Source organism: Babylonia areolata, chromosome 19 (genome assembly GCF_041734735.1).
Source record: "Babylonia areolata isolate BAREFJ2019XMU chromosome 19, ASM4173473v1, whole genome shotgun sequence".
Lineage (NCBI taxonomy): Eukaryota > Metazoa > Mollusca > Gastropoda > Neogastropoda > Buccinidae > Babylonia > Babylonia areolata.
In genome coordinates this window covers 4,801,863-4,814,362 of record NC_134894.1, presented here as the reverse complement: position 1 = coordinate 4,814,362, position 12,500 = coordinate 4,801,863, and the positions used below count along the sequence as shown (strand labels likewise).

The window sequence follows — 12,500 nt, the reverse complement described above, 5'->3', positions numbered from 1 at the left end:
AAGGTCACTCATTTCCTGAGCTTTGTCAACTTCAGTGTCACTCATTGTTTACAAAAAGTACGAAGATCAGGACTTATAAACTCGTCAAAGTTTGTGCAAACACAAGCAGGGAGGCAGTAACACCAGAACGAGGCAGTTTTACGAAGGCTGCCGAGTATAGCCGTACGATGTCGGACCTTATGTAAACAGAGCCACGATCGTGGCACATCGCGCTCTCCGTTAATATAATAAGGAAACCTCTACACACACACCGACGCACGCGCGCGCGCACGCACACACACACACTCACATCAAGGGCTACAATCCAAGTTTAAAAACAAGTCAGTCGGAGATTAAGACTACTTCATACATAAAATATTCAATGAATAGATCACGTAATTTATTAAATAAAGGACATAGGATTTAGATATAGATCACAGGCATGCAAATAAAAGCTGAATTTGTGAATAACAAGATATTCAAACAGATATTCAAATATCAATCATAGTGTTCGACAGTTGAATTTAGTCAGAGCAAAGGGTAGTTTAAAACATGCTGTTGGAACAAAGGATTTTTTAAAACACGTTTTTCATTGCAAGTGGCATTTTATCCACCAGGGGTTGTATTCAAGAGAACATCGTGCCTGAGGGTAAGTGTGTACCTGCGGGTAATCTGCCTGAGGCAAGGCAAACTGCCCGAGGGTAAGCAATATCCAGTATTCATGAACACAGTCTTCCCGCGACCCGAAGGCTGACAAGCAGAGGTCAATATGGCGGATCGTTTTGCAGCAGTTTTCTTTCTTTCTTTTTTTCTTTTTTTTCTTTTTTTTTTTAAATGGGGAAAACAGTCGTGCTTTACGGATATCACGTGTTTTGCGAACTCTCTCGACAATGTTTGGTGCGATGAAAAGTGAAACTGAGAGCATGAGCAGAAGGGAATCATTGGGATTAACAAACAAAAAAACAAAACAAAAATGACGATGGGTTAGTTGTCTGAGCGAACTGCGCGCATGTCGTGAATACAAAGATAACTTATCCTTCAAGGTAAACTGAACCCGCGGGTCCCAACCATGTCAAAGATAACTTGCCTGAAGGCAAAATGAATTTTGTCTTGAATAGGGCCTCAGAGGGAAGCATTTCAAAACAGGGGTACAAGGGGTATGAATAATCATTTGTAATCTGGACAGCCTTCCACCCCACTGCCTGGTGGTATAGGTCGTCCAATGGCAGTTGTTTTGTTCCAGTGATTTTGCCAGCCATGCTCACAGTTCGAGCTAGCCTATCTTTATTTTTCATACTGATACTTCCATACTAACAATGTTAAAGTTGAAAAACTTTCGATAAGACTTCTATATATATGTTCTGTAGTATATCTGGACTTAACATCAAAAGCTCTAAGCTTTCTCAACAGGTCTACACGTTGATGGCCTTTCTTAACTATCATGTCTATATGCTCGTTAAAAGAAAGTTTGTTAATTATTGTTTTAGGTCTGTCAACCCAATCACACAACACACACACACACACACACAAATGCGCGCGCGCGGCAATGATTCAAAACTGAAGCAGTTTTACTATTAAACATATAACTTTTTAGCCACAAAAGGTCTACAGAAGAAAGAAAATCAAATGCAGCGTTGTATGTATGTATCGAATGATTCTTTCTGAATTAGTTTTTTCTTTTAGATTGAATGATGAACTATTCAGCCACGCGGTTTTAATGAATGAAAAAATGTAATGCAGTATCATGTTTTGAGCGAATCATTCTGAATCTTTTTTTTTTTTTTTAAATTTTACTTTTATTATTATTTATGAATCATTAACGTTTTAACCACGCATTTCTAAAGACATGTGAAAAATTCATTTGCAGTGCAAGTATTCTTGATTAAAGCCGAACATTGCAGCAGTTCTGTATCAACAGAATGAAGCTGAATAAAGCTGAACAATACAGTGCTATGCTGAAAAAAAGTACACAAAAAAGGGGGAAAAAAGAAGCTACAAAACGCTGTAAAGAAGTATCACCTAATAAATCTTAGCAATACCATGCCGTCGAATAAATAATTGCAAGTGCAGTTTCGTTGAACATTAACTCTCTCCATACGAACGGCGAAAGAGACGACGTTAACAGCGTTTCACCCCACTTACCATCATCAAAATATTGCAAGCGGAAGGCTCTTATACTGAAGACGTGAATGTTTACAAAGAATACCACAATTCTGACGACGGAAGCTAAAGGTTGGGTCATTCAGACACCCACTGGACATCCGAGGGGTCTGTGTAGAGGAGAAGAGAGGACTGGCCGTACTGAGTGAGTTAACCTTTTACGAATCAGTTCTGCCGAAAAAGTCAAACTAAAGCACGATAGGGTGATCACAAGTTTTCACAAAGCAGATCCACTGGAGGTGAAGCCCGGGCAAAACAATATATTATATATCCTAACTGAAAGCCTTTTGAAGCACTTTAGAAATTATCAAAACACTCTTATTTCCCATAGATCTGTATCATATGGATCCACATCTAATTCTTCATGCGTGTCTGTATTATTAGACGGGAAGGTGTGTGTGTGTGTGTGTGTGTGTGTGTCGGGAGAGAGACGGCGAATCCCTGATTCGCTGGTAGCGGGTTTGTGGTGCCTGCTGGAGTTATGCCTGTCTGTCTGTCTGTCTGTCTGTCTGTCTCTCTCTCTCGTGACAAAGTGCCAAAGTGTCGCAAGTCTCTTATTAGTTTAGGCTGTTTCGATTCTTTTTTTTTCCCCCTTTCTGTTCCATTTTTTTTCTGTTTTGCATCATTTTGTTCTGATTAGTACCTACTATGTCACTATAACTTTTCAGCTAATGACATTAAACATTTCAGTGTTCAGTGTTCTCTCTCTCTCTCTCTCTCTCTCTCTCGATGTCTCTGTCACTCTGTATCTCTGACTCATACTAACACACGCGCACTCCACCTCCAACCCGCACCCACCCACACATACCCTGGCCACGCGCACACACATACACTGACACAACTAATACTAACGCACACATGCACAGACTACACACACACACACACACACACGCACACACAAGACAATGATGAAATGATGAAAAAAAAAAAGTGTTCTGTCTGACCTGACCTGGTTTTCCACTGCACTAAGTAACAGACAGCCTGTTGTTTTTCGCCTGTTCTTCCTCCTCCTTCCTTCCTTTTCCTCCTCAGTCTCCCTGCTTCTTCTCAAGCACTCAGATGGATGTACAGAATACACAAGTGTGTACACATACACAAGTCTTTTTCAAGCGAACCAAAACAGGCGCTCTCTCTTTTTGACTCGGCCACCGCGTCGCAGTGCTTAACCACCGGCCTTCAATAGTAACTAGTTTCCACTACCGTACTGTATAGTCCAGTGCTGTGTAGTAACCAACTGGTTTCAATAGCTACACAGTTTCTGCTAGCCTAGGTCACGGTCCAATGCTGTACAGTGAGACTGAAAGAAAACGGGGCCACAGCCGCCCCCCCAACCCCCCCCCCCCCCCCCCACACACACACACACTACGGACCCTGTCAATAGAGAGACACCACGGCGACAATTCTAGTCATGCCATTAACGTGAGTGACTAGAATGGAGGAATGGGAAGGTGTCGACAGGACTGAAGCCCTCCCCCGCCCCAAGCCCACCTCGAGCAACGCAAACCAGTCAACCCTGAATAACTTGACTCAAGTTTAACTCCACTTCAGCTGAGAGGCCCGGTGTGTGTGTAGGGAGGGGGGAGGGAGGTGGGGGAGGGGGAGGGTTGTTGTAGTTTTGTGTGTGTGGTTGGTGGTAGGAGTAAGAATTTTTTGTCATGCATATAAACGACATTTTGTATTTATATTTGTATTTCTTTTTAACACAACAGATCTCTCTGTGTGAAATTCGGGCTGCTCTCCCCAGGGAGAGCACGTCGCTACACTACAGCGCCACCCTTTTTTTTTTCTTCTTCTTCCTGCGTGCAGTTTTGTTTTTCCTATCGAAGTGAATTTTTCTACAGAATTTTGCCAGGAACAACCCTTTTGTTGCCGTGGGTTCTTTTACGTGCGTTAAGTGTATGCTGCACACGGGGCCTCGGTTTATCGTCTCATCCGAATGACTAGCGTCAAAACGACCACTCAAGGTCTAGTGAAGGGGGAGAAAATATCGGCGGCTGAGCCGTGATTCGAACCAGCGCGCTCAGATTCTCTCGCTTCCTATGCGGACGCGTTACCTCTAGGCCATCACTCCACTCTGATTTCAAACTCACCCTTTCACCGCCATTAGTCGACTTTAGTTGACCAGACAGTGCACTACCACTGGCGACTTTAGTTGACCAGACAGTGCACTACCACTGGCGACTGCAGTTGACCAGACAGTGCACTACCACTGGCGACTTTAGTTGACCAGACAGTGCACTACCACTGGCGACTGCAGTTGACCAGACAGTGCACTACCACTGGCGACTTTAGTTGACCAGACAGTGCACTACCACTGGCGACTGCAGTTGACCAGACAGTGCACCGCCACAAAGGGTCATGTTAAAAAGACTGTTACTGTTTTTAACATTGTAACAAAAATGTTTTGAGCTGCAGCCATTTTCCTGGGCAATAGAACAATGACTCAACTTTGTCCTCTGCTGGAAGTTGAAGTGAACACGTCTGTTAACATGAAGTGAAGCTTGCGACCGACAGCATCGAGTCATTTGGCGCTGGGGAATATTTTTCACACAAACAGTTCATCACATTCGAGGCATAACAGACAAAGCATGATGGAAAAAAAAGGTTGCTGGAGAACGTATAAGTTGAACTGAACTATGCGTGTTTTGTTCTCTGTGTGTGTGTGTGTGGGGGGGGGGGGGGTGAATGTGGGTGTGTTACTGTCTGCTGATCATTTTGTCTTTACGAGCACAGATATAAAGTAAATGCTCGTTTCACCATAAATCCTAAGAGTTTGTATATTTATATTCAGTCGGAATATTTTCTTTTCTAATGTCAGTAGTAGGATCTCTCAAACTTTAGAACCATGAAACAAAACTGGTTGTTTTTTTGTTTTGTTTTTGTTTTTTTCTCAAGGCCTGACTAAGCGCGTTGGGTTACGCTGCTGGTCAGGCATCTGCTTGGCAGATGTGGTGTAGCGTATATGATTTGTCCGAACGCAGTGACGCCTCCTTGAGCTACTGATACTGATACTGGTATTATTACCATGATATCAAAACATTCCAAATAAATTCAGAGATAATTTTAGTTTCCTAATCATTTCTATCGATCACTGCTTGCTCACGGGCGATTTTCTTACCTTTAAAAAATGTACCTGTCATATTGAAGCAAATTACGATCTGACGAACGAGAAGAAAAAGAACCAAATTCCTTAACAGTTACTAAACGATTTAAGAACTAAAAACATCTGATTATTATGAAAAAAAAAAAAAAAATGTACAGCGACGAATCTTTCTGATGTCAAACAAAATATTGTCGTTTTACTTTGGTTCACTTCACGTTTCTATTTGTGGTACACACACACACACACACACACACACACACACACACACACACACACACACACACACACACACACACATAGAGAGAGACTCTCTCTCTCTCTGTCTCTTTGTCTCTGTCTCTCTCTGCCTCTCTGTCTCTGTCTCTCACTTTCAAAAAGACGTGGAGATAAAAATGTTTTCGAGAATTACATAGTACGAACATGCTAAAAAAAGTTTGAAGAACAAAAACTCGTAGACCAATATAAATATCCAATAAAATATGTTTCAAGAACTACAGCCATAAATACCTTACTCGGCTTTGCTGCTGCGTGTTGTACGAACGTGTGTTACCCACGGACACCAACAAGACAGCAGAGTCTGTGCATTGTCAGAACAACTCTTGGCCAAACGCAGATAAAGAACGCACATGGTGTTGCGAGAAAAAAAATGCCCCCGAAACGGTGTTTCGGTCTCAAACTACACCCTGTTAGATTTTACCCTGGAGTCATTCCGGACCCGTCTCGACTGATCCCACGAACACCTCGAACCCATACATGGATTGATCCCCGGGATCATTTGGGGCCAAGTTAGAAATTACCCCGTTTCTAGGGGTTTAGTGAATCTATTGAAAGAGATGAGGGGTGGGGTGGGGGCATCGTTCTGGGCTGGCCTTTCAAGTACTGACCCCCCTCGCCCCCTCCCCCTCTTCTCCATAACTAAAATCATGACCAGTCCAGCAAGGCAATTGAACAAAAAAGCAGCCCAGCTGTTGTAGGGAAACAGTCTTGAATTTGGATTTCGCTATGTTGAGATGCTTAGTGACAGTGATTTGGCAGCATATAATGGAATGCGTGACTTTCATCCACACTGCTCCATTTTATTTATGCTTATAGCAAGTGAGTATTTTTCTTTTTTCTTTTTTTCCGTTCTTTCGGTTTGTGTTCCCAATATTTTGCCATTGTTTACTATGCGTTTGCTCAGCAAAGATAGGGAAGTTCTACTTGACGAATCTGTATTAGTTTTAACCGGATCAAATTCATTCCTGGGGTCATCTCAAGATAACCTATAATTATTCACCTCCATGTCAGCTGCGAGGTGTGGGGGTAAAATCCATACGACAAGCTGGAAGTTTACTCCCCCGCCTCCTCCGGCGGATCATTCCAGTTCAGTCTACTACATATCAAATCAAACCAAATCAAAAACACTTTATTAATCCACATGGAAATAAAATTGTGCAATCACAGGCTCGTTGTTAACGCCAACATAAAATTATCATGCGCACCATAAAAAAGAGATTAAAAACATAGACTCTGAGATTAATCCGGACGTGCCAGATTTGACCCTCGGGAGGTAAAAAAAACAACAACGTATGGGGTTCGTAATATGTAGCTACACCGGCCGGGATCTCTTTATCAGGAATGTCGGCTTGTTGTGTGGTGTGTGTGATACCGCCACACGATGGGCACCTGTTCGCGACAGACGTGTGTCGACAACGTGCTGGTCAGTGAACGGACAGCGAGTAATGTGTCGTGATGAGGACTTGTGACTTTAATTACAGGTGGCGATTGATCGATGTTAGTCAATAAAGCCGTTGTGGGACGTTGCTTGTCATATTTATTTATTCGTTATATATATATATATATATATACATACATATATATATATATATATGTACACACACACACACACACACACACACACACACACACACACACATATATATATATATATATATATATATATATATTATGAGCTTTGTTCACTTATTTGCTTTTTTGTCATTTAAATTCTTCTTTTTGCACTTATTCAATGTTGGTGTGTGTGTTGCATTTTGACATACCAGTAAACCAGTAAACGCCCTTGATAAAGACCAGTGGTCGAAACCGTTCGGGCATCAAACTGTTGTGTTGTCTCTCTTTTTTCTATTATTGTATTGTATGTATGTATGTATGTATGTATGTATATATATATATATATATATATATATATATATATATATATATATATATATACCCACATATACATATTGTGGGGTTGTTGTTTTATTCCTTTATTTTTTTCATTCAGTGGGGGTATTGTTTTTCTGTTGTTATTTTGTCTTCATCAGTAATTCCACCAGTGTTATAAGGACAACCAACAAAAGTGACACATCGGGTCGTCGTCAACATAACGTGACCTAGTGGTAATACACTCGCATGACGAAGGGAGAGAACCTGAGATTACGGCATCGAATCCCACGCTTGCACTCGACAGTCTTTTCCTCTCCCCTTCACCAGATCTTGAGTGATGGTCTGGACGCTAGTCATTCGGATATACCGAAGTCCCGTGCACAGCATGCACATAGCGCACGAAGGAGAGAGTTGTGCCTGGCAAAGTTTGTTGTGAAATTTACTCTTAATTATTCGCGCATGCGCGCGCGCGAGCGTGTGTGTGTGTGTGTGTATGCGCACACATCAAAACTCACTTGTCAACATACAAGCACGCGCGCACGCATGCACAGATGAACATACGCACACACATACACGCGCGCATGCACGAATGCACACATACACGCACGCACGCACACACACACACACATACACGCACGCACGCACGCACACACACACACACACATGTATATATGACTTGTCATCAACAACAACAAAAAATCAGTACAAAAGATGACCCATGCAGAGGACACGCACATCTACCGAATGGACGTGAACAAACAACAAAGAACCCGACACACACACACGTTCTCTCAGACATGCACGTAGGAATGCATGCACGTAAGCACAGACAAATACACGCAACTCATACACAAGCGTGCACATACACACGATTGTGTAATCTGTGAAATCGGTACCACAGTTTGTGTTGTGGTTCAGGTTGTTGCGTTGGCCTGTCACGTCATTTTATCAGTGATTAGGTTGTTTCTTTGTGGTAGGTTCCTTCTCAGTCCCTTCTCGCTCTGTCTCTCTGTCCCTTTGCAAGTGCGCGCGATTGTGTGTGTGTGTGTGTGTGAACTGATTTTAGCATAAGTGTTGTAGAAGCGAGTGCGTGTGGATGGATTGATAGATGTATTTTATGTATGTGTGTATGTACACCAGACGCTGAACATTTTTGTTAACTTTGTAATGCTTTATTGTTAGTTAATTAATTTTGTGGATTTACCGTTTATAGGTTTGCTTTTCGTTTTGTGGATTTGCTTCGTTTGATATGTTTGTATGATTTGCTTGTTTGATACGTTTTCTCAGTATGAAGGAAATATTCATGAATATGTTGTTTTCACACAACTTGCAATATATTTAACTTTCTCCCGTCGCCTTATGTGCTTTAGGGAATAGCTCTGGTGTTGAATGTATGTCTGCGTGTGAGTTACAGTGCTTTCGTGATTGTGAGTGTGGCAGTCTTTTACTGATGGAACGCTGGACATTTTGGTGTATTGTCTGTCGCTTTTTGACCACAAAGGACTTATGGTTCGATTTGTCAACCTCACTTTCTTCTTCTTTATCCATTACGCTGAGCTGCTCGGCTGTCTATCATTGAACAAGCAACCTGAACGTGCGGAAGAAACTGCAGAGCAGAGTTGTCCAGTGCCGTTGCCGACCACTCGAGTGTTTTACAGTAGAACTGAATTACTGTCGCTTCAGTGTACGCGGTCTAACCTTACTCTGTCCGTGTGTGACAAACTTTGTCATCTTGGTATTCACAGCCCAGTTCCATGCTCAGATCTGCAGTCAGATCAGTGGGCTTCATGTTCATCGAAGAAGAGAAAGCGACGGCCGTTTCGAGGTGTGCGTCGGAGATTTCTACACAGTAGGTCCATCCCAGTGCTTGTACTTACAAGACATCGAGTCCTCCGCTCCCCCTGTCCAGTCGATGACCGATCGCCGATCAAACTTCTTCCCTCTGTGAACTTCAACAACCTGATCTCCATTCCCCTCCACCCCCACTCGTCCAACAATCGAAGGCTGTCTGCATCTTTCAACGCATAGTCTGTTGGTCCCAACTGCAGAGAGAAAAGCACCTCTATTTCTTCTTTCATTGTTGACAACAACGTTGATTTACTGTTTATTGTGGAGACGTGGCTCAAGCCCCGTGGAGACGAAGCAGTATGTGTTGATCTTGCCCCCAGTGGTTATGCCATCAGGTCACTCCCTCTGAACTCATGCCTCTGGTCGTGGCGGCTGTATTGCAGTCATTTACAGAGACACTCTCACTCCCCACCTTACCATCACCTCCACATTTTCTTTCACCCACTCATCCTTTGAATTGCTTCAAGTGCCCCTCACTTCCCAGCACAGCGTGCTGCACTTCATGTGTGTGTATCGCCCCTGGCCCACCTCTGTTAATAAGTTAACGGAGACCATGTTCTTTGAACAGTTTCCTGATCTTTTGGACTACTGTAACTGTCTTCGTGGAAATCTGTGTCTTTTAGGGGATTTTAACTTTCATGTTGACAGTTCCACTGATCGTAGTGCTGTAAAATTCTTGGAACTTCTAAACATGTACAACCTTTCTCAGACTGTGCGTGGACCTACCCACAAGCATGGTCATACTCTTGATTTGGTGATTGAGAGGCCCAGTGATGGAGTTCATCGATCGTCTGATGTGAATCATGACTTTAGAGTCTGACCATTTGTGTGTAGTTAGTGACCTTGACATAGACCTCCCCTCCTGTGACACTGTATCGCAGTACGCAACATTCGTGCTATGGACAGAGCAGCTTTTCGCGACAACCTGAAATCAGGACTTGAGTGCTTTTTGGACTGTTCAGCTGACCAGTACAACACTGCCCTTCAGGCAGCACTGGACAAGCACGCCCCTGCATCACGTTGCAGGGTGTCGTCCAGAAGGGTGTCGTGTCCATGGTTTGGGCTTCTTGGTGAGGAACTGCTAGCAGCGAAGAGAGAGAGGCGACATGCGGAAGCGCAGTGGAAGGTATCTGGTTTAACAGTCTACAAACAAATCTACCAGAAAGCCAAGAACTTTGTTACCTTTCTTGTGCACAAAGCGAAGACTGTTTTTCAACACCAAGATCTCCGAAGCTAAATCAAACAAAGAACTATATTGCATTACAAATAAGCTTTGTGGCAGAACAAAATCTTCTTTGCTTCCTTCTATCCATTTTCAGTACTGCCCAGTGTCTTCTCAGATTTTTTCTGCTAAAAAATTAACCTCATGAAAGAACTGGATTCACAGTCAGTTGTGTCACATACCTTGGGAAAAGAATTTCAAGGTGTTCCTTTTGTTGCTTTCACACCTGTTTCAGAGACAGATGTACTTAGTGTGTTGAAAAAGTGCTTGGATTTTGTTTTGCCTGCACTTACAAAATTTATAAATGATGCTTTAATTTCTTGTGTCTTCCCTGATGCAAACAAAACTGCACTTGTTAAGCGCCTGCTAAAGAAAGCCACTCTGGACCTCAAAATGACCTCAACAGTTTTCGCCCTGTATCCAACCTTGCTTTTGTGTCCAAAATTATTGAAAAAATTGTTCTCACACAACTTTCAGACCATTTAGCACTAAACAACCCGTTCTTTTCTTTTCAGTCAGCATATGGATCTTCCCACAGCACTGAAACTGCTTTGATGAAAGTAGCTAATGACCTGTTACTGTCTGTTGATGAATGTAAACTGTCTGTTAACTTTGCTCGATCTCTCGGCTGTGACACAATAGACCACAGTATACTCCTTTCCAAACTTTAACATGTTTTTGGGATTCACTCAACAGTTCTGAATTGGTTTTCTTCATATCTATCCAACCGCTTCCAGATTGTATCTGTTAATAACTTTGTCTGATCCAACCCTGATCTCCTATGGTGTACCTCAAGGCTCTGTCCTGGGCCCCGTTCTGTTCGTTCTGTACACTGCTCCTCTTTCTGATGTTAATTCTGGCCATTCTGTTCTTCACCACTCTTTTGCTGATGATACTCAGCTACAAAAGTCTGCAGAACTAAACCAAGTACACAGTCTGATCCTGTCAATGCAGGATTGTATTCTCGATGTTAAATCCTGGATGACATTCAACAAACTAAAGTTAAATAATGACAAAACTGAAGGTATGATTATTTCCTCTGCAAGAATGTCCACATCTTCTTTTCCTGCCTCGATTGTGGTTGGTGATGCCACAGTTCAGTTTTCTAAATCAGCAAGGAACCTTCGAGTCATTCTTGACTCAAACCTCAGCATGTATGCTCACGTAGTAAATCTGATACGCATAGTCAGTCGTGAACTTCGTCGCATCAACTGTATCCGTCAGTACCTTTCTGTTGAAACTACTAAAACTCTTATTTCTGCTTTTGTGCTGTCACGAATCGACTACTGTAATTCTCTTCTCATTGGCTGTCCACACAATATTCTTCAGCGAATTAAAATACTCCAAAACAATACTGCCCGTCTTTCTCTCAGAGTCCCACGCACTGATCACATTTCTCCTCACCTCCAAACTCTACATTGACTCCCTATTGAAGCGAGAATTGAATACAAAGTTGCGTGTCTCTGCTATTCTGCTTTCCACTCCGCAGGACCTGCAGATCTTTCTGACCTTATCAGTGTTTATACTCCCGCAAGAAATCTCCGCTCTTCCTCTGATTGTTACCTTTTGAAAGATCCTCGTGTCAATATAAGAACCTATGGTGAACGTTCTTTCCTCTTTGCTGCTCCTCACATCTGGAACAACCTTCCTCATCATATCCATGCATCTGATTCTATCTCTGCTTTTCGCTCATCACTAAAAACTCATCTTTTTAAAACCTATCTATAAGCACTCTCGGCTTCCTTGTTCTCCAGCATCACCCATGTCAGCTCACTTTGGATGTATGTAGAGTGGGAAAGGGAGTGTGTGTGTGGGGGGGGGAGGGGGGAGGGTTTAGTTAATTAGCTCAATGAGGCTTATAGAGAATTTCCACATCTGACCTACCAGAACAAAATATCCATATTTTGAGAAACGTAACATGTGATTTATTTCGCCCTGAATGTGGATAGACACTGTGTCTGTGTGCGTGAGTGCGTGCGTGCGTGTGTGTGCGCGAGTGTGTGTGTGCGTGCGTGCGTGTGTGTGTGTGTGTGTGTGTGT

At 42.7% G+C, this 12,500-nt stretch overlaps 1 protein-coding gene across 6 annotated transcripts in view; it reads right to left on the bottom strand.

Annotated features, from left to right (window-relative positions):
* Window positions 1-12,500, bottom strand: part of LOC143293398 (hydroxylysine kinase-like) — a 33,395-nt gene that overhangs the window by 19,659 nt on the left and 1,236 nt on the right. The window contains exon 1 of one of the 6 annotated variants that reach the window (XM_076604223.1): window positions 5,750-5,836. The exons of 1 other annotated variant lie outside the window; for it this stretch is intronic. Coding sequence is in view for 1 of the 5 variants with exons in the window: in XM_076604220.1 (XP_076460335.1) it covers window positions 1-45 (45 nt within the window). In the remaining 4 variants the exon portion in view is untranslated. Of the gene's footprint in view, window positions 91-3,083; window positions 3,434-5,749; window positions 5,837-12,500 lie in introns of those variants that run through there. 4 more of the 6 variants (XM_076604227.1, XM_076604226.1, XM_076604224.1 and 1 more) reach the window with 4 other exon arrangements.